The 26,823-nt window shown below is 42.3% G+C and overlaps 1 protein-coding gene across 3 annotated transcripts; it reads right to left on the bottom strand.

Annotated features, from left to right (window-relative positions):
• Positions 1–1,721: 1,721 nt before the first annotated feature.
• Positions 1,722–26,441, bottom strand: RGMB (repulsive guidance molecule BMP co-receptor b). Of its 3 annotated transcripts, none has more exons than XM_038403560.2 (5): positions 26,037–26,441; positions 25,013–25,103; positions 20,566–20,777; positions 14,966–15,474; positions 1,722–2,749 (listed from the first exon to the last, which is right to left on the bottom strand). In XM_038403560.2, exons 2-5 carry the CDS (start codon positions 25,015–25,017, stop codon positions 2,081–2,083), a joined length of 1,395 nt encoding a protein of 464 aa, XP_038259488.1. In that variant the 5' UTR covers positions 25,018–25,103; positions 26,037–26,441; the 3' UTR covers positions 1,722–2,080. The 3 variants fall into 3 exon arrangements, with proteins under 3 accessions (XP_038259488.1, XP_038259489.1, XP_043370676.1); XM_038403561.2 differs by having other exon boundaries at positions 25,013–25,072; XM_043514741.1 differs by lacking the exons at positions 25,013–25,103; positions 26,037–26,441 and adding an exon at positions 22,766–22,990 and having other exon boundaries at positions 20,566–22,519.
• Between the last annotated feature and the right edge of the window lie 382 nt (positions 26,442–26,823).

The following is a 26,823-nucleotide window of genomic DNA, read 5'->3' as shown; positions in this document are numbered from 1 at the left end:
TTTAAACTCAGTGCACCAATGGGGAAATTCAGCCACCCAAAATACAAGGGTCCCCCCCACCCCACACACAATGTTAGAGCAGCAAAACAGGAAAGCTCCCCTCCTCTACCCAATTCTACAGTAGGCCAGAAACCACCTTACCTAGAGCAGTTGGAAAACCATTTCCTGCTAACTCAGTTTAAACGATGTGGGCAGGCAGAAGGGATGGGGCAAACTGTCTGAACAGATTAGAGAGGGTTCTTGTCTAGTACACAGTTCTGCCTTCCACACTGGCTAGCCAAACTCAGCTAGCTTAATTGGTTTTCAAAACAGCATTCCCAGCCTAATGTAAGCGGCATGTCAATCTTCCACCTACTCCAGCGTCAAGTTAAGTCTCTCTGCCAACAGAGAGTCCCAGCAATTGCTAAAAGGAGACCATCCCTAATCTGTCTAGCCCTTCATCATTCCATGCAAAAAGAGGAGAGATTTAACTTCCAAGTACCACCTCTCACACTACCCAACGAACAAGCACTTAATAAAGTTTACTTACTAAACTTTAGAGTAATGAAAGCAAGACTATTCCAGTCTGTTATTGATGTATACACAGCACCCCACTCCCCTCCAAAAAAACCCACAACTACCCCCCACCAACCTGCAACAGCAAATTTCAGTACCTGGGTCTACAGACTGGGGCTCATATTACAGAACGAAAAATAGCCACAAACATTCAGGCTTGGGTCTAGAGCTCATGCTATGAAGCCTGGAGGCGAGTGGGTTTCAGAGCACTATAGTTTTTAGTGCCACGGAGTGAACCCCCAAGCCCAAGTCTGTAGACCTGGGCTCTGAGACTCATGGCCGTAGGTTTTAAAATGCAGTGCAGACATACCCTGGAATGCTAGTGACTCACTAATTTATACTGAACTGTTTCTAAGGGAAAAAATAAAACAGAATACAGACCCATTAGCAATCATGACAGGGGTAGAGAGGGAAGAAGGAGTGGCACGTGTGTATTTTTACTCTTGAAAAAAATCTTTACTAAGTAAGAAGTTACCTCTTTCTTGCAATAGTTAAGGCACTAGATTGATTCAGTGACCCAATGGTTGAACTTTATCCCTACCATGCATGAGGACTCTGTTGAAATCCCTCTCTCTCTATATTCTAAACATATTTGGTAGAAGCACTGCTTATGGAAGGGAATTTCTTAGGTCACTTAGCACCCCTCCAGCTAATTAGATTCACACTGCAAGCCCCCAGTCAGCCCCAGAGAAGGTGGACAGCGGTGACAGGGACTGTTAAGGAAAAGTGTGTTTGTGTGGGGTGCGTGTGTAGGGAAAATTTCCCAGCATGCTCCTTGACATCCTACAGTGATACAGTCAACTTCACTTAACCTAGGCAAATTTAAAAGAATGTCAGGTGCTCTCCTTAAGCCTAGGCAATCATATGATCCCTCAATTTCAACCCATTCACAGAATAAAACTAACAGTCTTGGAGGGAAGGGCAATATTCAGATGCCATGCTATGCAACTAAAACATGTCAAATGAGCTAGAGAACACTTCAAACACCCAAGAATGTTCTACCTACAGCACATTGCTGTAAAAATCATAACCAGACTCTGTTCTGAATGATCCACTTAGAGAGAACAGCAAGATAGTGTGTTGTATTCACAGTAGAATGACTGGTGGTCTTGGGAGGAAATTAAGGGTTGAAAGAAGAGGAACATAGAAAAAGTACTTGTATATAAAAAGATTGTTAAACTATGTAATACTTAGAGGGAGCGCTGGGTCGGGTGTATGTACAAGTATATTATACATATTACCCAGATACACACATAAATATTTGATATATAAAAAATAAAGTGCTTTCTATGAGGTCCCAATGCAGGGACATTATAAAACATTTCACCAACTGCAAAACAAATTGATACAATCAAAGAATATTACATCCAACATACATGTAAAACAGAAACATGATATGTACAATCTGGCGGGTGTCCCAAGACAAACGTCCCTTCATATACATGGTATATACATATATACTCTTAGCTTTACTCAATATATTATGACAATATATATTTTAAAACTTTGTTATAGACAAAAAACCTTACAAAAACGCAACAAGGATTAAGCACACAAGTCCAAGACTAACGGACAATTTGCTATTCTTGCCCATGTCACCATTTCCACTGTTGGGGAAGATGTGCCAGCGCTCTTTCCTGGGGTGCAGTGCCTCTATGTCCTGCAAAGCACTATGAGCTGCTGCTGTGAAGTTAGCATCACCAGTGGTGAGCAGATCAAACACACAAGAGTAAAAATAAATGTCCTTCACCAGCATCTTCTCATGGCATTTGGTAGTGGCACTCTCCAGTGTGTACACAGACTGGGGCTGAGTAGAGGCAGCATGTGGAAGAAGCTGCCCCATAACGGGCAAAGGTAAGTGACCACCATCATCAATGCGTTCACTCGAGGGGCAGCCGTTCACACACAGCTGCAGGTCCTGGCTTTCTTCATAAGCCATGGCCAGCTCTTCTGGCATGCGAATGGCCAGCGTTAGGTAACGTCCAACTTGGCGCACAAACACAGTGGTCCCGATGTACCTGGCGTGCATCTCCACATATCTGCCAGTGACTCTCTCCACTATACGCAAGTTCTTGGTGTCACTGTCACCTCCACTTGTTGTGCCATCCACAAAAGCCGCCGGTAGGTCATCAGTGACTGCCTGGTACACCTTCTGCTCTGTGCAGTCTTGGTATGATTTAAAGATAATAGTTATCTGGAAGAAAACAAGGGAAATTAGAGGGGAAATTCATCTCAAAACCATTATCACCACTGTAGATTGAGAATGACCAAGGGCTGAATAGCTGTCCACCAAGCCCATGCTGACCATCATTCGTTCCTACAGCAGAGTATATCTAACTGTGCATCCATTCCCAGAACCCTAATACATAGTCTAGCAGAGGGCAACTTAAAATGGAATTCTTAAATTAGCAGGAAACCCACAATAGTGGAGGACAGCAACCAGAAAGAGGCCAAAAAGGGAACAGGCTATATACACATCACTGAGAGCCACAGCTCCCTATCCTAATGCTCCCTTAACACTTTGGAACTCAGTCTCATGGAGCTGTATGTGCCAAATAATTCCCATGCCACTATCTTCTGTGGCACAACCAGTTTCTCTCCCTTGAGAGAGGAGTGTACACTAATGCAATTAGCAACCAGAGGGTAAGGGGTGCCACTGACTACGTGAACATGGACAGAATATTCACTGTACCCTCTCTAATATATAGCTAACCCTTGCAACAACCTGAAAACGCTGTAGAAAGAGCACAGTATTATTTCAGCCATCAATTCAATAGGCATGCAGTGACTAGCTGCTCTTCTGTAATTATTTGACAATCTGCATTTTGTTATTCAGTGTTTGGATTTAGCCTTTATAAACTGGGAGATTTGATAGTCCACTAGCAGCTACAGAACATATGTATTACAGGCAGAAGGGAAATAAAATAGGTGGGCTTATACAAAAATGCACCATTCTGAACAAAGATAATAAAGTGCAGAGCAAACTTTGCTTTATTTAAGAGGTGGCTTGCAAAGCGTCCCAGGAAGTTTATGCCTTTTTATGATGCAAACGAATGGCTTCTTAAATCTAAAACGTTTGTTATTTAAAAATCACACAATAGAAATCAGATCCTCCAGTCTTCACAGAGGGAAGCAAGCAGGTTATGTTATTACATTATTTGTTAGGGTCCCTAGAGCTCTGTAGAGGAATCTTATTTTTATTTAAATAAATAGCATGTCTGCAGCTTCCTTCCAACAGTGAAGAGGAGAGAAAATACTGACTTGAACAGTCTAAGGGTTTTTTTTAATACAGAAATAAGCAGTATTTTAATATCTTTATGTTCACACTTGACAAACTATATACATCATAAAGCAGGAGAAAAATGACAAACTGCAAAGCAATTTTAAGTACATTGCCAAGAGATTCAAAGTACTCCAAAATGCATAAGGGAACATTTTCCAGCACTATGAACGTCTTCAGTTTCTAGCAGACCTTGAATGTTTTAGTTTCAGTTAGCCACCATACTAGTGCACATCAGCTTTTGTTTCTTACCTCTCAGCTTTGAAATACAAGAAATAAAGGCTCATAAACAGCTGGATTACAGGCAATCAGAACACCACCTCTCCCTTCTAGGAGGAGGAAAATTAATTTTGTGCCCTTCTTCTTGCTATTAGTAAATGAAAGTGAAGATTTCCCTTACTATCACCTCCTCTCCCTAGTCCAAACCCTCTTCAAAAACACAATATTTAGTTTTAATGTTTCAACTGCCCCAGTTAGTTAGCATTACATTCTCACACATACCGACAGAGCATTCAATATTTTCGTTCCACATGTTCCCACTGGTACTGTCTGACTGAAATTTTCCAGTGATTTTTCTTTGCTTTAATCAAGTTATACAGCTGGTCCCAAGTTTACTGTAGTCAAGCAACCTGTGAAATTCATATGCCTGAGCCGGAGCTGAGATTGAAGGATTTTGTTCAAAATCCAGACAATATATGAAGTATTTCCTCCCCCTTAGGAAGTCACTGCTTTTGTCTAGTGTAGTGAGCCCACCATTCCACTTTACTTCCAATCTTATGTTTAGTTCAGTCGAGCAGCCCAGAAGGGAGATATCCTGGACATCGTCTCATGAGTAATTTGCTGTGCAGCTGACTGCTGTACCTCAATAAATGAAGCTTCCAGAAAACTGCTTTAACATGATACTGCAAAAACAGATTAATCTAAGGCCCTGGACACAAATGGCACAGCGATGGTAGCGTTCGTTAGGCACATTCTAAACACTCTGCAAGAGAAGAATGATTTATATCCCAGCTGAAGGAAAATTCTGCGCAAGACTGCCCAGCACCTGAGCGAGTCTGAGGTTAACAGCTCAAATGGCTTTAATGACAACACAGAACTTGCTTTTCCATATAACCACCCACACTAATTTCCTAACAATCAGAGTATCAATAGGCTCCATGACTGACTTAATGCTTCTTTAAAGTGCTGAGTAATTTGTCTCTAGTTTCTCAAACCTAAATTTCAAAATCAATCAATCAGTTGGTCCCACTTGTGCAGAGGGACTCTTTTCCTCATGGTCTTCACCAAGCAGAGAACCTGGATGTGACAGAAGGAAAAACATTTGTACTCTACTTCTGGCAAGAAACAGTCACCAACTACTCTCATTAGGACTCTGCTTTCTTCATCAAGGGTAAAACTGATACATAGGGAGAAAAAGGCCTCCACACCACTCCAGCCCTGCAATGGTGTTGCACAAGGAGCACAAGCTGAATAGCTATGAAAGGGCAGGGTATATACTCTCCAAGGTCTCCACAATGTCCCTAAACTGGCTAGCAAAGAGATGGCCACTGGAATGTGCTAGGCTTCACACTTAGAGATACAGTGGGCTAGAAGCAGTGTTTAAATTGTGCCAGGGCTTGCCATGGCTGAGCCCTGGCATCTCTAGGCTTGGCAGTTCATAGCTCCAGCACCCCAGGGCTTCCTGCATCAGTTATGAATAAAAAAATTGCTTGAGCCCCAGCACCTCATTACAAATGAAGCACTGGCTAGAATACCCACTTGTGGTGGATTTAATACTCCTTACCCAACTTCCTCCCTCTTGATTCTCTCTACACACCACACCTGTAGAGTATTCCATTCCTGGACTTTTTTTTGGGGGGGGAGGTGAATTTCACCTTAAATCCTTCCCTCTGTCACCTCTGCTGCATCAAACTGTATTTTAAACACAGTTGGATATTTAATCATTTCAAAATCTTTGCATCTAAGTTTGCCATTTGCTACTGTGTGCACATATAACACTTGATGCAAGCCAAGTAAACTCCCACACACAGCTGTTGATCTATTACAGTGTTCAAAGATCAGAAAAAAAAAGCCAGAAAGGAATTCCAACCGCGGGAAGTACCTTAACGTGTTTGCATCTGTATGAAGGAAACACTTTCATAAAGCAAACTCAGTCTGCCAACCAAGTGCTTTGGGCATGTGTGGTGCTCTCAAAAGTTACTGCAATTATTAGGATGAACCACCCCAAAACAACACTTCCCATTCCCACTCTAAACCATAAACTCTAAACCAGCCTCAGTTACATAAAGGTTATGTACAAAACCCATAAATTTCTACTCAATGTTTTGGCCTCAAACTTTCCACTGCTTGGTCTCATATGAAAGACAAATGCATTTCTGGGATGAGCAAAATCCTCTCCACTTTCAGTTTGCTGAACACAAAAAAATTACTTTAAAAAACGAATTTTTCTTTTGCATAAAGACCTCATGAAGAGCTGAGTTTTTGAAGGTGAAACTTTCCCAAGCTGCTAGTAAATACAGGAAGATTCTATGGGTTCTCTCAAATACGGAGCAGCTACTGCTTCTCCATCCGTTTACTTATAAAAGTAAACACCTTTTTATCCATGTTAGCTACAACATTTCAGCCAACATGTTTTAAAAATACTTGTAATCCTCGTCCAGATGAGCCCCATAATGCAACTACGGTACTGGAGTCAGACTTTAGTTGGAGTGGTTTGGTGCTGCTATTTCACTGCAGCATTCCACAGCTGTGTACACTTGAATTTTCCAGAACTGGAACAAGGAGTTAACATTTTAATCTTTCCCCTTCAAGAGGGAGAGATTTTAATAAGATTACCAGTACTGCAGCTCCTTATTAGGCTTTACTTTAACTCTTGCATTCAGCCATCAAATGTTCTCAAGTACTAGTAACTGTGCAACACCACAGGGAAACAAAAAGACTGTTTCACTCATGACAAAAGCCAGGGAAATTCAATGCAGTAACTAATTTTGTAGTTACATTTTCAGCCCAAAAGATAACTGAAGAGCTTCCCTTCCTTAAGAACCCGACTCAGCCACATGAAACATACTAAATTCTCTTCTCAGATTCATAAATTAAAATCACATTTATTTGAAAAGGGAGTTATGCACACAACAGGGAGCAGAACTGGGGCAATTTTTGGGGGGGGGGGGGAAGGGAGGACATGTTAATAGCAGATTGTAAAACAAACAGTATGTGCAACGTGAGTGAGTTAGCATTGCTGCTAGAACCTTGGCTTTTTTAAATATTTTAATTTTAGTGTAGGTAGCTCCTCAGCTTGCATTACCAAAGGCAAAAATGTTATTTTATACATTTTGCAGCTTTGCAGTATTGCATCACCTCCTCCATTGTGCATGAGACATGCACGCTATTAGCCCAAACAAGTGTTAAGTAGTTTTTTAAATCTATATGTAGTATTCATATGCTTACATTAATTCCTGTTTTTCCTCTTAAAAAGAGAACACTATCAAGACTGCAAGTACCAACATTTAAACACCCACCTTCTTCCTTTACTATGTCAGTTTACCACCTCCATGGAATTCCTAGTCATTTCCTCTCCCCCACAACATCTGGTTTTCTATTCTATTCTATATAGATTCTTATACCTCTCTCATTACCAAAGAATCAGAACACCTTCCAGGAGTGCATTAAGCAAGGTGACTAATATGGGTTACATATTTGCTCTCTCATCACTGAGAGCATCAGATTTCCCCTTCACCTCTCTTCTTTAGGAGTTACAGAAACAGCACATTTCGTATACACAAAACCACACACATTCTTCTACCTGGTGGCCTTGGAAACATTTTAGTCTCTGAAAGAGTGAACCTCAACACAACATCTGTATTGCTTACTTGTTTCTATAAACTAATCCATATACTGCAATAACTCAATTTGGCACATTTGCACTATACCACCCCATTTATTATTGATGGATTGTATTACTGTGCATTTAAAACATCAATGCCTTTGTTAAACATTTCTCCCTCCCCTCCCCCTCCAAACTACTCTGGCTCTGTTCATTCACTTTCAATATTTCATTCCCTGTGATTATCCCCACCTACAAGAACAAGGAAGAGATATTAAGTACAACTCAGCTCACTTATCAGAATGTAACATTAAGGGACCAATCTCTTATGGCTACTACAGGCAAAACCCCCTACAAAAGTCAAAGTTTTTGCCTGCACAGGCTGTATGGGATTAGGCCAAAAAACCATCATTCTGAATTTAGATATTGCAATAGAATAGTCCAAACTAAGTATTATTTTACAGCATTAAAAATCACAGTGGGAGCCAGGAGACCAAGTTCTCTTGCCAGTTTTGCCACTGGCCTGCTGTGACTTGGACAAGTCACTTAATCTTTCTGTATGTGTTCCCTTCCCACCCTTTGCCTATTTAAACCATAAACTCTTTGAGGCAGGGATTGTATCTCACTACACCTTTGCATGCAGCCTACTACTACTGGCTCGAAACTCAACTGAGGCCTCCAGATGCTACTGTAATACAAGGAATAATAAATGCTTGCCATCACAGATAAAGCCACAGGATCCCTTGCCTTGAAGAGCTTGCATGTGGATTTCAGATCTGTAACAAGATAGTTACACATGTGGAAGAACAAAGGCTACAGCAATAAGAAACTTGTGCAATTATTCTAAGGTGCAGGCATTTAAAATTTATATTTAACATGAAAGTAGCATCACCCTTGTGCCATAAGAAATATCGTATACTTTACTACAGAGTTTCCTTTGGTAAGTGATGGCTTGCAAATAAATGTGATCCAGAAACAGTTCTATCTATCTGAGGTATCTATACATCTTAGCGAAAGCTCTGTAGTCAGGCAGACTGCTGAGCATGCAGTTTGAATCAGCAGAAAACACTATTATGCTTCTTGCATCTTGAAATTAAGATTTATCATTAGTGTTTAAATCTGCAGTTTGAACACTAATGATAAATCTTAATTTCAAGTTTGAAGTGCATGATCTATAGGCATCATTGGAAGGAAATGCAGCATCTTGATTTAGTATGGTTCTTTTCCAGTCCATGAAAAGAGACTGGGGTAGGAGCAATGTCTGAAAAGCAATGTAGTCCTACTAATGCACTAGGGTAATTCACCAAGCACTGGTTTAAGAAGTTACAGAACTAAAATTTCAGTAAAGGACCTCATGAAACTAGATAACCTTTGAGTGTTAACCCAAGTTTTTATAGCTTCAATGTCCAGGGAGTTTTGACTACCAGAAGACAGGAGGCCAAGAAAGCTGTTCTGTACACTCCCCCTGAAACTCTTGTAGTAGTCAATATTGAGACAGGACATTGAACTAGATGAGCCATTGATCTAACCCAGAACAGCAGTTTTATGTTCTTAAGCAATATTAAGCAAATCAAGTAACATGGTCAAGGTTAGCAGGCTCCAAGTTAGGTTAGTCTAACTTTTCTACCCCCCACCCAAGTTTTTTTGAAAAAAATTACTGTTTTGTGCACTTTCCCCACATACTCAACAACAAATGCTTCAGTTTTATCCCCTCAGAAATAGAAATGATGCAAGGAGCACAATATTCATGAACAGTTATAGAGCAGAGCTCAGTGGGGGTAGTGGGGGGGAAAAACAAGAAAAGCCATTTAGAAAGGGAAACCCTGAAGGCTGATAATGTTGACAGAAGTACTCAGTAAGTTTGATGACGAGATCTCGACCTCACTACTAACTCTAAGCATGAGATGTTCCTTCCTTGTGAAAGTCCATTGTTCTATGTTATATACAATAGTTGGCAAGGAAATATGCAACACTGAGAATTTTGCAACTGCTCTTAGCACAGTGAAAGATTCTCTTTTGCTTCTTCCCCTGCTCACGAAACCAGCCTCAGTACCACATCTGCCTGATTCTGCCATAACTAACTTCATGCTTTTGCCACACACCCCACTTCTCAAACTGATCCTTAATATGTACTTCTGTGGGGCCTTCAAGAAGTTAAATATTAATTTTTAATGGCTTTCTTGCTCACACTCCATGCTGTGAGCTAGCAGTCGTTTTTTGTTACCATAGCGGAAAGGAAAGACAGGGATCCTCAAACAGGGCTCCAGGACAATACCCTTCCACTCCTAAGGAATCGACAGTGTGGTAGCTGGGATCGGTACATTTCAGTACATCATCAGTACATTTTCTCCCTAGATATCCCTCCCTCCATACCCCGTGCACAAAGACAAATAACCAAAAAGAAAAAAAAGACTGAATGAGCAGAGATTATTCGACACTAGAGGTGGCTCTTCTAGGTTCAGGTTGAAGCACATTTGGGAGGGTACTAGGAAGAAAGTACCTTTCACTGCCAAAGCCTGTGCTTTACCTGTTTGAAGGTAAACAGGTGACTTCAGTCTCAAGCAAAGCTGCCAGTCTGACCTTTCACAAGCAATGATTCAGCTAGATTTTAAAGAGCCAGCATGCTCGTTTTTAGCATAGACATACACGGGAACAACTTTTCATTCAGGATGGAGCTCTGGATCTTAAGTAAATGAACAAAAACCTTTCCAAAAGTCAGAGGCCCAGATCTACATGAAAGTTGCTCTGGTGACTGCATGTGAGAGTTCGCAAAGTGCACACACAAATGGATATTTGGTGCCTAACAAGCCGTTTACCAAGGTTACTACCCAGTTTGCATGCCTGACTGCTCTAATTACTTGACTAGGCAGGATGCCTCAGACCCTTCATTTTTAACCCTTAGTTTGCACACTATTTTCCCTCTTAAAGGGATCTGCTTTGTTGGCAATTATACAAGATCAAGTTGGAGTTATCAGCTCAAACAGTTTTTTTTTTTTTTTTAAAAACCACTTTACTCCTTCTAGATATTTCATTTTACAGAGGCAAGTTTTGCCTTTTCTGAAAATTAAAACTGAGTTCATCCTGACTTCAGACACTAGCACCACTGTAAGAAGAACAAAAAGGTCAATATTTTACATGGCTGACAATCTCATGGTCCTTCTCAGAATGACAATAGAATGATGATGATAATAAGATGTTCTCATTCCAGTTAATTATTCAAAGGGGAGTAGCAGAGCAAGTTCAGTACAATGAAAGTTCTTCCTGCAAAACAGAAGCCAGACTGCAAAATATATGCAAGACAGATCGACCACTTAACCTACGTAGGGGCACAGATAGGACTCTGCTTCTACACCATTCTTTGCTGCTGCTCAGAGGGGCTTGGAGACAAAGTATTGGTGAGAAGAGAGTAGATGCATTACTGGCATCTAGACCACTCGCTGAAAGGATGTGGTAAGTAAACCTTTCCTCCCCTAGAATAAAAAAAGTCACTATAAAAGAGTAGAATCTTTCTTTAAGGTACTTATAAGGCTCCCATAATCTTTACTATATTTATGCTCCCTGCCCTTTGTGAAGGGGGGAAGTACTATTTATACACATTTTACCAATGGGGAACAGAGATACAGAGAGGATAAGTGACATGCCAAAGGCCACAAAGGAAGTCCATAGTGAAGCAGCGTCTTGGGCCCAAGTCTTTGAGTCCTATGCTAGTGCCATAGCCCACTGGACTATCCTTCCTCCTCCATCTGAAAGGTACTGGGTTCCCACACAGATGGGCACAGTATAAATCAAGACTAGGTATGAAAGAAAGCAAAATTACATGTCCCAACTATTCCCATCTTGGCTACAGACTACGCAATGCCTCTAATTTAATTAATTCTAAAGAAAAGGGTTTCCTTGCTGTCTGCATCATGAAAAGCAATAAAATGTAAAAGACCTAAAAAACTGAAACTGCCAACAGCACCACGTGTATAAGCACACTCCTTCCACCCTTAGGAAATAGCCTTCATGTAAGGAATGACAGGAACAGTGAGCCCCATGCTCTTTTATTCCATGCCACAGAGGAGAAGTGAGAGGCAAGAAAAGCAGGGGGAGCCCCCGCCCCCAATTAAAAATGGCACAAGAATGCCACCCCAGCAGATTGTCTCCCTCTGTTGCCATTAGGGTTCTGGGGGTTTTAGGGGTGGGGAAAAGAGGAAGCAAAGCATTATACATGCCATGATATCCTAAACTGCAGAGAGATTTCCCCAAATAAGTCTGTAAGATAGCTATGGCTTATCAAGCCACACATCTCTCTACCTGCCTGTCAAGGTGGAGGGAAAGTGGGGTAAGTGGACATAACCAAATCAGTATGGCTCTTGAGGGAGCCATATTACCAAGGGGGAGTCCAGGTAGAATCTATCAAATAGACCAATCATTGCCCTAGATCCACTGTAATCCTATGTAATGCCCCAAACCCTTCTCATCTCGAGAAAAGTATGCAGAGGAAACTACAAGGGGAGCATCCATTTCCTCCTTTCATTGGTTTCCCCCTGGAATGGGTCAAGCAGTTCATCATCAGGTGGCATTTGATCTAAAATTCAGAATGTTGTTAAAAACAAGCTTCTGCAAAACTGAAAGTCGATAGGGAAAGAAAGAGATTCTTCTTCTCCCCCCCACCCCCTTCTTTCTTTATTAAAAACCCACAACATTCCTCTGGACTGTTTGCAATCCAAAACACTGCATGACTGCTAGCATATGCAGTCCTGAAAGTAAGGTTGATGAGAAACTGACTAGCTTATTTTCATGCTCTAAGTGGAGAGAAATACAGCAAATAAACTGTCTAACTAGTGAAAGGTTAGATTCAAAGTGAATTTTTGAAATCTAAGTAATCAGCAACACCAGTAATTAGTTTTAAATTAAACTAAGTAATACCCGCTATGAGGAGAGTCAAATTCTGCCACAAAGTGGTGGAAGCTCCTTGGAAACTAGATGGAACAAGACAATAGAAAATATATTGTAGGGATAAATCCTGCACTGACTAGATAACTTAAGAGGCCTTTTTCTCTCACTTATAGGAGTCTGTGCTTAGTAAATAAATCTAGGGCTCAGAAAGATGCATTAGTTCACAACATACATCTTGCATTGCTTTCAGTGCAGTAGGTACACATCCTCCAGCTCCCACAAAGAGGTGTTCTGATAAAAATGTGATTGCCTGGCAAAGAAAGAAAAACCTCAAGTATTGCACAGCATCTATCACTGGTGCCAATAAACCACTTTCAAACATTCTAAAATGAACGCCTTCTTGCAGGCTCCCTATTAACTACTTCTGCATATTAAACATCCCTGTGGATGCTGAGGTGAATTCTTAGGTCAGATTTTAACATTAACATACTTATTATAAAGAGAAAGTGTCAAACAGCACTCCTCCAGAGGGCTTAGGGGGCAGAAGAAGAATACTGCTTCCCTGGCTTTACACTGGAAGTAATACAAGAACCATATGCTTAGAAATGAACAAGTTCCTCCATCCCAGCATGTTACTGAAATTTACCCTCTCCCATTACTTTCACATGTTATTTTAAACACAGAATTTCACCTGGGCTATACACAGAGCTGTATACACACCTAGGCATTTTCTCCTCCTTCCATCCCTACTAAGAGAATGTTGTTTTCTACAGCTGCCTAGCAAAACTTAGTATGAAAAAGTATTTTGTATTCTATTAAATATTTTCCCTTCTTATATTCCTGTGTTTAAGTGTCTTGAAGGATCAGCTTCAGTAAGCATTTTCTTTAAAAAAAAAAAAAAAAGCTGCAAGTCTATTTTGAGAGGCAGATAACGTATGTATCTTTCAAGGTTTATCTGGGGATGCAGATTGTGCTTCGACATGAGGGTTCATTAAAAGCATCCCAGGTTTTGAATTTTTAGTAGTCAATCTAGCACTGGTTCTCTTGCGTAGCTCCACTACTGTCCAACCCAGAGATTTCATCTCCCTGTATTAGTGTCAACATTAGATGCCATCACAGAACTGAACAGTGATTCAGGGATTAACAGCAAGGCTGCTCTTCATTTATCATCATTACAGCATAGTTGCCTTGGGGTTAAATTTGCAGATCCTGATATAGTTCTATACCTAGCGACTGCAATGAGAACACCCCAAGACTAGCCTATGAGTGGTGGTATCTGGGCAGGGTAAGCAGAGATTAAATGTTAAGGTACTTTTCCCCAGCTTGTGCCTTAAATGGTTATCGTACCACCATTGTATGTCATTTCCACGAGGAACCACTGTGCTACTAAAGGCAGTCACCTTGCTTTTCTTTTTTTTTTTTTTTAATTTCTAAAGATGGCTTTTTTTCTCATATCACCCTGTTTAAACAGTTTATTTATTCTGTAGTTAAAAAAAAAAAACACACAAGGATATTTTTGCTCCTATGCTGCCTTTAATGATCTAAGATCATCACCAAACATGCCCATGCCAATCCCTCTCTTGACACACACCTGCTTTCTGCCTTTTTACGTGGTTTTCCTTTCAGCTTTTCTGTTCTAGTTACTGGTAAGCACCCTTTGGGGTGGGGGTCAGGGCATGCACCAGCAACAACAGTGAAACTGACAATACAACATATCAAATGCACAGATATTTCCCCATATCACACTGCCAGTTTTAGCAACAGCTACCTTAAGGGTCACTTGTAATAAAGTTCAGATAAGTGAGATTTTCCAAGTGCTGCTCCTTGAATTTTCTTGGAATTCATGGGGTCATTTCAGTTACCATTTGGTCTCTCTTAAGACTGCTGCATTTTGCACATCTTCCTCCTTTCACATGTACTCTATAGTTCCTTTTTCTCCTCTGTCTCAGCTCAGAGCTCTCTATTCCTATGTACCTTTCCATTTGCACCAGTCTGGGGGGTGAGGGGGGAACAGTATTGGAGGCTCGACTATTATATCTTGCAGTTTTGTAGATTAATGCAAAGCGGCTAGAACTGTCACCCCCTGCCTACACCTCAAAGAATTGCAGTTTACATCCAGTTTTACCCAAGGCAAATTTAAGTGTTACTCTCTGATCTCAAACAGTTTTGATGAGGCGAGGGTGGTTCCTTCATTAATTTTTTTTTTTTTAAATGGTCCTTTTGTTTAGAGGAGCTTTCTGGAGCAAAGCCTGGTCATCTATGCATCAAGAAACTACTGCCCAAAACACCTCCACCCCATAAGTCTAAAAGTAGGAGTATTAAATGGTTTAGTCTGTGTTGTATTTTTGTTCTTTGCTTCAAGCTTCAAATTCCACTCACAACACTGAGGGGGTGGCAAGCAAGAGAGAAAAGAGAACAATCCATACCTTATTTGTAGCAGTAGCACTGGATCCTGGCACCAGAGGCACATTTGTCACTTGCACTGATAAGTAGTTATTGTCTATGAGAGGCCAGGCACCTTCCACTTTGCATGTCTGAAAGTGATCCTTAAAAGTCCTAAGGTGAGGATCACCAAACAAACCACAAAAGAGGTAAGTAGGAGGAGTTTGCTCCCCTCCCCGAAGTTCTCTGGCTCCTCTGCGGCCACTGTAATTACAGGGGTCGTGGGTAACTTCAGGATTAGTAGAAGATGTTGGCCCATCCTTGGAGCAGTTTCTCTGGCTCATGAGGTCGCTAATCCCTAGCACAGCAGAATGGTAAACTAGGTTTCCACGACAGACTTTGGAATTGCGATAGGTGCAGGCAGAATATGCCCGAAGGGCTTTGCAGAACTCCAAATCAAAGCCATCAAGGGCAGAGTTTAGATGCGAAGTTAATGACACAAAATCTGTGGTGCACTTTTGGATTCGACATGGTGTTTGCAGTTGGCAGTTACCTAAGCACAAGAATAAAAAGGGGGAGAGAGAGATCAAACATTTTAGAGTGAAATTCATTTTCCCCCCCTGAACACTACAGACAATAGCCTTAGATTACTCATCAGATAATTTCTCTCATTGGGAAATTTTTTTGCCATATTGTTTAAAAGAAAAAAAGTTTAGAAAACTAAGTAGCAGTATAGATTGCCTCTCTCAAAAGGCTGAGGTGACCCACAGATGACTTAGTTTCCATGAAAACAGTGGCAGGTAGTTGATTTAAAAACAACATTATATCCTGCCAAATACAAACTCAGTGTTTCTTCTCCAGATTATATCAAGATGATATTGCAAACCCACGCTTAATCTAATCACTTAGTTGATAATTATATCTCCATTAGTCTTCTAATGTTTTTCATGACAAGTTAGTTAAAGGTTTTAGTTTGTTGGTAAATCATATTCCTGAGAAGAAAGATGATTTTGCCATAAATTTAAACGTACAGATTAAGTCTTCTACTGTAGGAAACGACCCATGTGCTGCAGAGATTAGTTACACCCTCTTCAAGAAGGGAAAAAATGCAGACCATAAACTCAGTTTACTTTCATGCTTGGGCACTGCCACAGCTAGTGCTACAGTAGTCATTTTCTTTATATATAATGAGAAAACCCTTTACACTACACTTTAAAACTACAGTTAAGGTTTTGTCAGCTGTGGAAACCAAGCATTGCAATAGCACCTTATAACTTGGGATACGAGGGCATGTGTGGGTGGGGATGGAAACAGAAGCAGATCATGAAATGCAGGTGGCAGACTTACATTTCAGTTCATATAAACAACAGACTAGTTTCACAGGGTGCCATGATCACCTGGCTTCTGAAGAGGAAGTATAACTACAATCCTGGCAAGTAACTGCTTCCCCTAATCCTCCGTTTCCCTACCCATTCAGCCCTTAATGTCATGCTTTCAAATCCTCTAACCTTACTCTGCACACAACACTTACCACAGAACTCATGGGGGAGGGGAAAACAAGACAAAGAACTGCATGTAGTACTAAAGGAGATATGAATGCAGACAGATTTCATTGCAATTAGAAGCAGAAGACCTGGTTCTGCATATAATATACACCATATTGTACTGCAGAAAACATCCAACCACATTTATTTGAAGCAATAAAACTGGAACATTCTTACAATACCTATTTTTAAAATTGCACTGAGTGGGGAACTTAATCAGCTATTCAATGCCAGGTGAAGAGGACTTGGGCAAGAAAAACAAATAGGTATTCCACCTGAATGCCTTGTGTCCACTAACGGGAAACCAACTTTCAAGAGAGACATCTTTGGTGCAACGCTTACCTGGCTACACATAGATCTATTTAAAAAAATATTACTTTAGGTGCTTTACTTTAGTAATCTACATACCATTTTATTTTTATATTCTGGTGTCATCTATAGTATACTGAGTGCTGTGACCATAATCTCTGCCCTAAAGAATTCACAATCTAGGAAGAATCAAGGGCGATTTACACTACATGCAACACACTAGGATTTAGAAAAGACAAGTGAAAAATGTCTATTTACCTAACATCCTGGAGGAGGGAAGGGTGTAAAGAAGTGGAAAGATTAGGAAGGGGAAAGTTAGATTAATACTTATTGATATCCTATAGATTACCAGTTTTGGTAATCTGTTACTGAATACTGTGTTATGAATCTTGTTAAAAAACCAAGAGCTATAGGCTTATATCCAGCATTTAGATACTCATACCTACCACCAAATTTTAGCAGGAAGGTATAAGTGCTTTCAAGATGAAAATGCCTTTAATGAACACTCAAGCTTGTCATAAGCTAACATTCCTGTCTAGGGAAACTTAAGAAGAAACATCTGAAATATTATTTCACCTTCCTTACACCCAAAAATAAATTTCCTTCCAACTCTGAAGTGTGGAGCTGGATAAATTTCCTATTAAAAAACAATGTTAGTTTAAATACCCTCCAGTTATATTATGCTTACCTCTAGCCTGGAGTATTAAAAGTTTTAAACAGTAAAATAAAAGGTATGTCTCTTCTAATTCAAAACTAGAAAATCCCTGAGTCGTCCCGCTACTACCCATGCACTACTTTAAACCCTACTCCAGAGAACAAGAGTTTTAAAAATCATATTTACACTGGAAAGGAAGCAAAGAACTGAAGACAACCATTATGGCTAAAGGAACTTAGTAACATATAGTTTAGGACTTCACACAATAGCTAGCTGTCCAAGCATCAACAGCTTCCCATTAAAAATATGTTCTGGTTATTCGTTCTTTTTATGAGCAATAAAATTCAGCTGTGTATAAATTTGTTTGAAATTATAAAATATGAGGATTAAGTAGAGTGGAAATATTTATGAAAATAATATGTGCATGCTCAGGGGAGTGAGGGAGAAAAGGTATTGTATTTTTGCCATTTTAAATAGCCTTTCCCCACCCATCGAACCTTCTTTATACCTATTCTCACTTTTTGCTCGTTTCCCGGGACTTCAGAGGGAGCGAGGGTTGGTGGTCTTCAATATTCTAATTAAAAAGTGTTCTTAAACCACATACAAGACACGAGGTGGTGGGGGAGAAAGCAAGTCCTTAAGTAATTTTAACTCTATTTGTTATTTGATATTCTAAAGGGAGATGGGAGAGAAAATGGGATTATTAGTTTCATCGCCTAACCTATGATGACCCTCCTTTATAATGACTAACTCTCATACACCCAGAAATATCCAGTCTTCATGAATTTATGACAGTGTACACTTCACCTGCTATTGGTGAACCCTGTCATAATGCCAAGACAATGCAGATTAAAAAAAAAAAAAAAAAGGATCAATAGACACATTTTATACATTCTTATTGTTATAAGAACATGAATCACAGAAGTGTCATTAATGTAAGGTAAACTATAATGGTAATGAGGCAAGTGACATGGGAGCAGTAATAAAAGCATACGTCTGCCCACCCGCAAAACTACACTTGGCTAAGCAGTGTAAGCTTTTGAAATAAGCAGAAACCATTTCATTTCAAAAGCACGGCTCTGAGAGGATCATCACTGCCAGGAGGTACAGTCAGAAAGTGATTTTATTAAATCTGAAGGATGCTGTCCTGCAAACGCTTATGCATGTGAATAATTCAACTAAAATTATAGATATTTTAGAGGAATTACTAGCTAAAGAGAACATTCTTTCACAGAAGAAAGCCATCACTCTAGCAAATTTCTAGTTGAAAACGATATAGACTTTAATGAGGATGCTTTTTGGAATGTTACATTTTCCAACTTTTCTTAAGACAGGAAAGTAGTTCTTTTAACAAAATAGAACTAACTTCTCAGCTAAATTCCACCAGTTAACCACTGGTGGACTAGTAAATAGATGAATTTTATCACCGACTTCTACATAACCTACAATCATTTGCCAGGGACTTTTGCTAAAATATTATTAGAGTGAAAAGCCAGCCATATTCTACTGTATTATCTAAGGGACAGTTCAAATGAACACGGCATATCACTTTTGCCCATCACTCTAGTATAGAAATATTTAGGTATATAAAAATAAGTAATATAATTTTATCACAAATAACGAGAGATACAAGTGGTCAAAGACCTACAAAGATTTTTCTAGGAGATACTCCTGAAGAGATCTGATAAGAGTTTGCCTCGTTCTCTAAAATGATTAAAAAAAATAATACTGGAACAATTTAAAAGCCACATGTGGCTTTCTTTCTATTTGTTCTGATTCTCATTAAAGCAGCTTCTCCACATACACAGGGAAAAAAGATCAAGTTCTCTTCTACATATGAATTCTAAAAACTTTTTAATGTAAAGAAGATTTCAAATACAGATCTCTGTTTCTTAAGGATTGTCACTCTAGGGCCTGCTTTATAGGGCTGATCTTTAATTTCTGTTTTGCTAACTCTAATATAGTAAAAGTAATTTTATGATTTCAATTAATTAATAGGAGTGTGTATTTTAGGGAACAAAGATTCAGTGACATTTAGTTTTCCGACTCTCTTACATAATGTGCATTTTTCCATGTGACACCTTCTCGCAACCGGTTTCAGTTATAGTCTCTTACCTATAGTCAATGTATAGCTTTAAACCAAATTTCTTCCCATTAACAACTGAAAATCTTGTTTCTATATCTTCATCAATTTCACATTTAAGAGATTAAAATGAGTTTTTAACAGGATTAACTTTACTCCACTTCCAGCCTGAAAAACTTTACTTTTCCTCCTCCCTTACTCCACGCATCAGAACATTTCTTGGCAGAGGAATGCAACTCCCCAAGAAACATAAACCCTGAAGGAAACTGTACATCACAAATGTGATGGATGGCACACAGCTGATGGGCATTAACCCTACAGACCCAAAGAGACTAATCAGTCTGATCAAGTTTTACAACAGAAGGGCAAACCACCATGAAACTACCCCTCAGTATTAAGGGGCGATTTTAGAAACTTTAAAAAATATCAATCTAGACCAGTAGAGAAAAGCAAAGCCATTTCGTTAAGAGCTTGTTTCTCCTCCCACCATCCCCCAATTCCAGCTGCAGGGAACAGAAGAAAAGCACAAGGTTCCCTCTCTCTCCCTACGGAGGAGGCGGCGGTAGAAAGAGAAACCTGATCTCAGCCCTGACTTTCAGTAAACATCACCGCAGTGAGCAATAAAGCCCCGTGGGTCTAAAGCTCACACAGCAGCACCCCCCTTTCCCCAAACGGAGGCAGCTCCCCTCCCTCCAACGATCGCTAGGCAGGTGGGGGAGCGGGGGTTTCCCGAAGGTTTAGGTCCGGGGGGGGGGGGGGAGCCGTCAGACTCCCCCAGACGCCGATCAAGCAGGGGCTTCGCTACCCTTTTAAGGCTGCTCCCGCCCCCCAAACAAAGCGACTCCCCATCCCAACCCAGTAACGACTGGTGAGGAGAGACTGCAGCAGGCCGGGGGCACAGGTGACGTGCCAGCCAGACAACGGGCCCCCCGTCCGAGCTCCGCCCCGGCGAGGAGCTCTGGCGGGGCACGGGGCGTGCCGGGGGCCCGGCGGCTAGCCCCAGCCAGGCGGGGAGGGAGCGCTGCTGCCCGGGGCAAGCAGCGGCGGCGGTACCTGTGCGCAGCAGCAGCCCGACGTTGAAGAGGAGAAAGAGGGCGGCCGGCGGCGGCGGGTGCGGCCGGCGGCGGCGCTGCTCAGCCCCGGCGGCGGCGCAGGAAGGTGCTGCTCTCCCCATGCCCGTCCATGCAGGTCTGCGGGGCGACGGCGGCGGGACGGGGCTGCTGCATGGGCAGGCGAGCCGGCCTCCTGGCTTCCTCCTCTTCCTCCTTCAGCCCCACGGCGGGGAGAGGCCGTCCGCAGACCAGGCGGGAGCGGGCGCAGCCGGGCAACGCAGCATCGCGGGGAGAGACACAGACACAGACACAAACACAAAGAGTGAGGCTCGCTCGCCCCCCCGCCCCCGGGACGCGCGGAGCTCTCGGGCTTGGCCTGCGCCTCCCCCGCCCCGCCAATCAGTCTCAGCTCCGCACTCGCCCACCCCGCCTCCCATTGGCTCGCCGCGCCCGTCCAACAAGCCCGACGCGAGCCTCATAGGAGCCCTGCCCTTCCCTCCCGCCCCGCCTCCGCCAAGCCCCCTCCTCCCCGAAGGGAGCTGGGTGGACTGCGGGGGAGGCTTGGAGGTGATTTGCTGACGGGTCTCCGCCCTGCTTTCTCCGCCTCTTGGGCTTATCGCTTTCGAGCCGTGGATTCAAGAAGCGCACGGCAGCCCCGCTGGGAGCGAAAAGTGCAAAGAGAGCTTTTCTTCTGCCGGCTTCCCGCTCGGGGGCTGCGATCTCTCGGCTTGCCTGCGTCGCTTTCTTGTGCTGAGGCACCTCCCTTCCCAATTGGCTTTCTTCCTGGTGAGGGACCTGGTCCCCTGGCCCCTCTAGTGCTCTGCCCCCCTAACGCTTTCGTGCTGGGAGCCCTGCCTCGCAAATGCTGCTTTCCAACGCCTACAAATTCAGTCCAGTCTCTAACTGAGGCATCTCGCTGACCCTGCTCTGTATCATCTAAGAAGGTGCCTTCCAAACCCCTGTGATTCTGATGAATTCCTCTTCGCAGGAGCCAATCACATCCCCGGGACCGCTGAGCCAAGCATTCCGATTTGGAACGTTGGGTTTGCCAGCGTTCCTAATCGGAATGCAGTTGCTGCGGTGCCGGGGTTGTGATTGGCTGCGGCGGGTATCAATGGAGCCTTGGAGGACTCCGCCCGAGGGAATGACTTCACCTTCTTGACCATGGCTTTAGCTAGCTTCCGGTGACTTTCTAGCCTTAAATTAAATATCGAAACACTTTATCAGCCTGGGGTGACAGACGCCTTGCATCCGCATGCTGTGCTTAAACAAGCAGGTCGGACTCGTGAACTTTGAGTTTATTCTAGCCTGGGCGAATTTTCACATCTTGGTTATTTTAGGAGAACTTAGATTTTAGCGACATCGCTAAGAACTAAGTATAAGGAATCTCTCAGTTGTAACGCTGCTAATTTGTGTGCAGTTGCTGTAGCCTGTAGGCGAACTGCTGCCTGGCTCCCACGCGCTCAAGTAGGCCCCTGATTATGTAGAGGAAACTCAGACAAGGAGACAGAAGAAGGGGAAATACACACAAACTACAGGGGGGAAGTGTTGTTATCGGTAGGTGTGAAGTGAAATCTAATCTTCATGAATTGCTTTACCACTTGAATCCACTTTCTCTTCTTTCATTAGCACAAACATTTTTCCAAGAACTGCTCGGTGTTGAGGAGTTAGCGTGCCCAGCAAAATTTTGTAATTACTGCTCGTGCTTATAATAATAAGAAGAATAAATAATGATTTTTTAAAAAAACCTAGCAGGCCTATCCATTAGGCCTCATATAATGAAGGATATTTGCATGGGTGCTGCAGCCTCTGCCTTGAAGTGGTTTCCATTATATACAGGGTTTATAGTTTATTTCAGTGGCTCTCAGCACCTCCACTATAAAAATTGTTCCAGCACCCCTGGGTGTTTGGTCTGAAGTTTGCAGTGATCAGATCCACACACTTAAAAGTACCTCCTCCCCCCCCCCCTTGCTGGTGATGGCTCATCTTAAGTGATCACTCTCCTTACAGTGTGTATGATAAACCCATTGTTTCATGTTCTCTGTGTGTGTATATAAATCTCCCCACTGTATTTTCCACCGAATGCATCCGATTAAGTGAGCTGTAGCTCACAAAAGCTTATGCTCAAATAAATTTGTTAATCTCCGAGGTGCCACAAGTACTCCTTTTTGCGAATACAGACTAACACGGCTGCTACTGACACCTTTTCTTAAGTTGTACTGAACTTGGTTTGGCCATGGTGATACACCTCCCCATTCCCCATATCTCCAACCCAACCAAAGGCACACAAAAAGAAGTTAACAAAAAAGGCTTAGAAACAGTCATTTCTTGTCTAATCCATTTGTCTGTTTATACGCACATTTACACAGTAGTTTGTAGGTCTGTACAAAACTACCGTGTAAGTATAAAGAAAAGGAGGACTTGTAGCACCTTAGAGACTAACATTTATTTGAGCATAAACTTTCCTGAGCTACAGCTCACTTCATCGGATGCTGTAGCTCACAAAAGCTTATGCTCAAATAAATTTGTAAGTCTTTCAAGTGCCACAAGTCCTCCTTTTCTTTTTGCGGATACAGACTAACAGGGCTGCTACTCTGAAGCGTGTAAATATAGTAACTTTTCCATGTCTATTTGCTATGAATTACAAAGACTACCATAGTTAACTTTTATCAAGCGAGCCTAATTATATATTAAACTAAATTATGTTTACAGTGTCCTTTCCCACTGCTATATCCTGTAGTTGTGCCCATTACAAAGATCTGATTAACCCTAAGGCACAATTCAAATTTTGCATTTTACATCCACAATATCATCATAATGACACCAGTATTGCACATAGGAACGATTTGTTCTATATACTAGTTGGACATTAACCATTGCCTTTGGAGCAATTGTGATATCAGATGTTATACACAATTATGCTTTGCGATTTTCTTTTTAATTAAAAAAAAAAACAAAACATACGACTTAAGTGGACAAAAATCAAGAATTTCAAAGGTAGATCTTTCACTCCATCCTTAACTTCTCCCATTTGGTGACCCATTTAAGAAACATCAAAGGCTAGTTCTGCAGAGTTCTGCGCTAAGAAAACACAAAGTGACTTGGATTTCTTGCTTGTGTTGACTTTTTTGAGTTACCGTTTTAATGTAGGTTTTTTTCTTAAGTTATTTATCTGGCTAAAATCAGATTCTGAAATCCCTACTGAAGTAACATTCTCACTGAAGTCAGTGGGAGGCTTTGCCTATAAGGACTTCTGGTTTTGTTCCAATTCTTTCGCTGAGCTCGTATGTTCCGTTCTATGAGCGGCTCTTTGGCAATAGAGGGCGCTCTTGAGTTACTCCAAATATTTGGATCATGAAATGTAACTATGTTCATTGAAAGGAGAAACTACATTTTTGATCTGAGGTGCTTTATGTTCAATTGTAAATTTTGTCAAGCCTGAGATTCAGATACCTAGTATTTGCATTTTTGTGTTATAAAAATCTATAGTCCTCCAGCAGAAGACGATGTTACTTTGTATTCGCAAAAAGAAAAGGAGGACTTGTGGCAACTTAGAGACTAACAAATTTGTTAGAGCATAAGCTTTCGTGAGCATCCGATGAAGTGAGCTGTAGCTCACGAAAGCTTATGCTCTAATAAATTTGTTAGTCTCTAAGGTGCCACAAGTACTCCTTTTCTTTTTGCGAATACAGACTAACAGGGCTGCTACTCTGAAACCTTACTTATTACAGTTACACTGCGAGATCGTTCCCAGTCTGAAGTGTCAGGATATTAAATTAGCTGTGATATTGGCATGGAAAGGTCACCGTTAGTGTGCGCTGTGCTTCCGAATGAAAGTTAATTACTAATTAATTGAAATCCACACAAACCTTTTTATTTTTATAAACAGTATCAGATTTGTCTGCATGGATTTTTGAGGTTTACATTTAATGTTATGACCCATGAAAGTAAAGATCACCAAAACGAGGGTCCCAGCTGTGAGTTGAAAATGTAAAACAAGAAAATAAGTCAAGATTTTTAAAAGGCTCGGATGTTTCTTTCTCACTTTCTTTTACCCCTAGGAAAAAAGGAAACAAATAGCAAAACAAGCAGTGACCCAGCAAAAGGAGAAATTAAATGAAGGTGTAATTGGGTAAAAGTCAACCACATGCAAGAAGCATTACTGCATTTTAAACAAGCTGTGGTTTATTTTCCAAAAGGGAGGGTATGTGTGATGCCTTAACTGTTCCCCTGTTGATATCTCCGTTTCCAGAAATACAACACAAATATCCTCTTGGTCTGCTTATTACATTGGTGTGTGTGGAGGAAGAATAGCTGGGAATCAAACCTGGGGGTTCAATTTGCAAAACACGTCATTCCCCACTATTTTTTCTTTGGCTGTGTAAGGAAGGCAGAAGTATCAGCAATAAGTACTTAATAAATCGACTTTTAAATATTTTTGTACTTACATCATATTTATCCCTTAGGGTGCCCGCAGATCGCTGGAGTCAACGCTGCATCCTGTTCTCCTAGAGGATGGGATACTTTGCAAATTAGGACCTGTATATTAGATAATTTAAAACGTTATGTCCGTCTTCGGAAGGCCTAGGAAGCGTTCATTTCTTGGACCTAGACACTATATTGACGTGGTCCTGGACTTTGCAGATACTGACTAAAGCCTGAAAGTAGCAGGTGCAGAAAGCATTTGGAAACCGCCTGCCAGAACCGGGGAGGTAATGCTCTTCCTGCCCATTTATCTCAGGAAACCAGCACAAGCTTCCCTCCGAAACAAAATTAACCTCTCATTAGCCAGAAACTCCCAAGAAAGCTTTAGATAGAGATTGCAAAGGTTTTAAAGTGTTTAGGACTCCCCCCGCCCCCCTACCAGGCAATGCGATTACTGCCATCGGTTACACTTTGGTTTTCCTAACGCAGCTTGAGTTTGCATTTAGCTGCCATGAGACTGACAAGCTGAGAAACTGTCAGTGCAAAAAAGGAAGCACACCAGCCACTTCTTCCTTCTTTAGGGCTCCTATAGGGCTTCCTGAAATGAAGCCCAGCACTGGCTGGAAGACAGAAATACAGTCTCTCACACGCGGACTAGCTTTTGGATCCTTTGGAGCAAGTTCCCATCAATGCCCCCTGGACCTTGTGCCCTTTCTTCCTCGAAATGCTCATAACCGACCCTTCGTTGTGCTCGTTGTCAGCTAAAAAGTGAAAACGACGTAGACCAGCGCTGCAGACCTATGTAGTATCCTTGAAACGCTCCAGGGTTACATCAGCGGAAAGCAATGTAGCGCAAGAGGTGTTTATTTTATCTGTTGCAATTTGTAATTTGCAAAACATGCAAGTGATTTCAGATGCCCGGCTGGATCGTTTAGCATGTTTTCCTTCCTTCCTTCCCATACATGGCTCCTTCGAAAACTAAAGACAGGTGGATTGACGACACGCACAAAGCCCCGAGCCCCCACTCCAACAAAACAAACAACTCACCACAAACATCCCCGGGTCTTCATCCCTGACGCTTGCCAGCTGGAACAGCAGCGGCCAGAGCGCGCCGAGTCCCTCCGCTCTTTCGCCGAGCGGCAGGGCGGGGGCAGCGGCCCTCGGAAGGTGGGACTGGTGCTGACACCTCCGTCAGCCAGCGAGCGCCCCCACCCCCGCGGAGTGACCGGCTGGCGGGCGCTTCCTGGCACCGGCACAAAGGGAGGGGATGTGCCTTTAACGGCAGCGGGATCTTTCCGCCACCTATAGAAACCAAATGGAGGGGAGGGGAGGGGGGGGAAGCGAGGGCGAGAGCACAGTAATTCCCTTCTCCCGCCTGGGGAACGGCTCCCTCCCCAAGGAGGGCAGCACAGTTTCTCCACCTCCTCGAGTCCGCAGCCCCCCGCCAGGGGCTCCTGCAACCGCTGGGATGGACCTGCTCATCTGGATGATCAGCTGGGCACGGCCGCGCCCGCCCTTCCCATTCGAGGCTTTGCACAAAGGAGCCTTTTACTGGCCCACGTAGCACGGCCTCCATGTACGCTGCCTGCCTCTCACAACCCCCTCGCACTTGTTCACGACACGGGATCAGACTGCCTCCGCAAAAGCAGGCAGCGTGTTGCAATATCAAAGCCCCCTCCCTCCCCCCGAGCCTCCAACAAACCCCTTATTTATTTGGGTATTAGCAGCCCCTTTATAACCTGAGCACGCAAAGCAGTTTCAACAGGTCCCCCTTCCCCCCCCCCCACCACCTCTGCCAGTTTTCTCCAGATGTTTTGCTGTCAGCTGACACTCT

This window comes from Dermochelys coriacea, chromosome 5, assembly GCF_009764565.3.
Source record: "Dermochelys coriacea isolate rDerCor1 chromosome 5, rDerCor1.pri.v4, whole genome shotgun sequence".
Lineage (NCBI taxonomy): Eukaryota > Metazoa > Chordata > Testudines > Dermochelyidae > Dermochelys > Dermochelys coriacea.
This window is presented reverse-complemented; position numbering and strand designations above follow the sequence as displayed.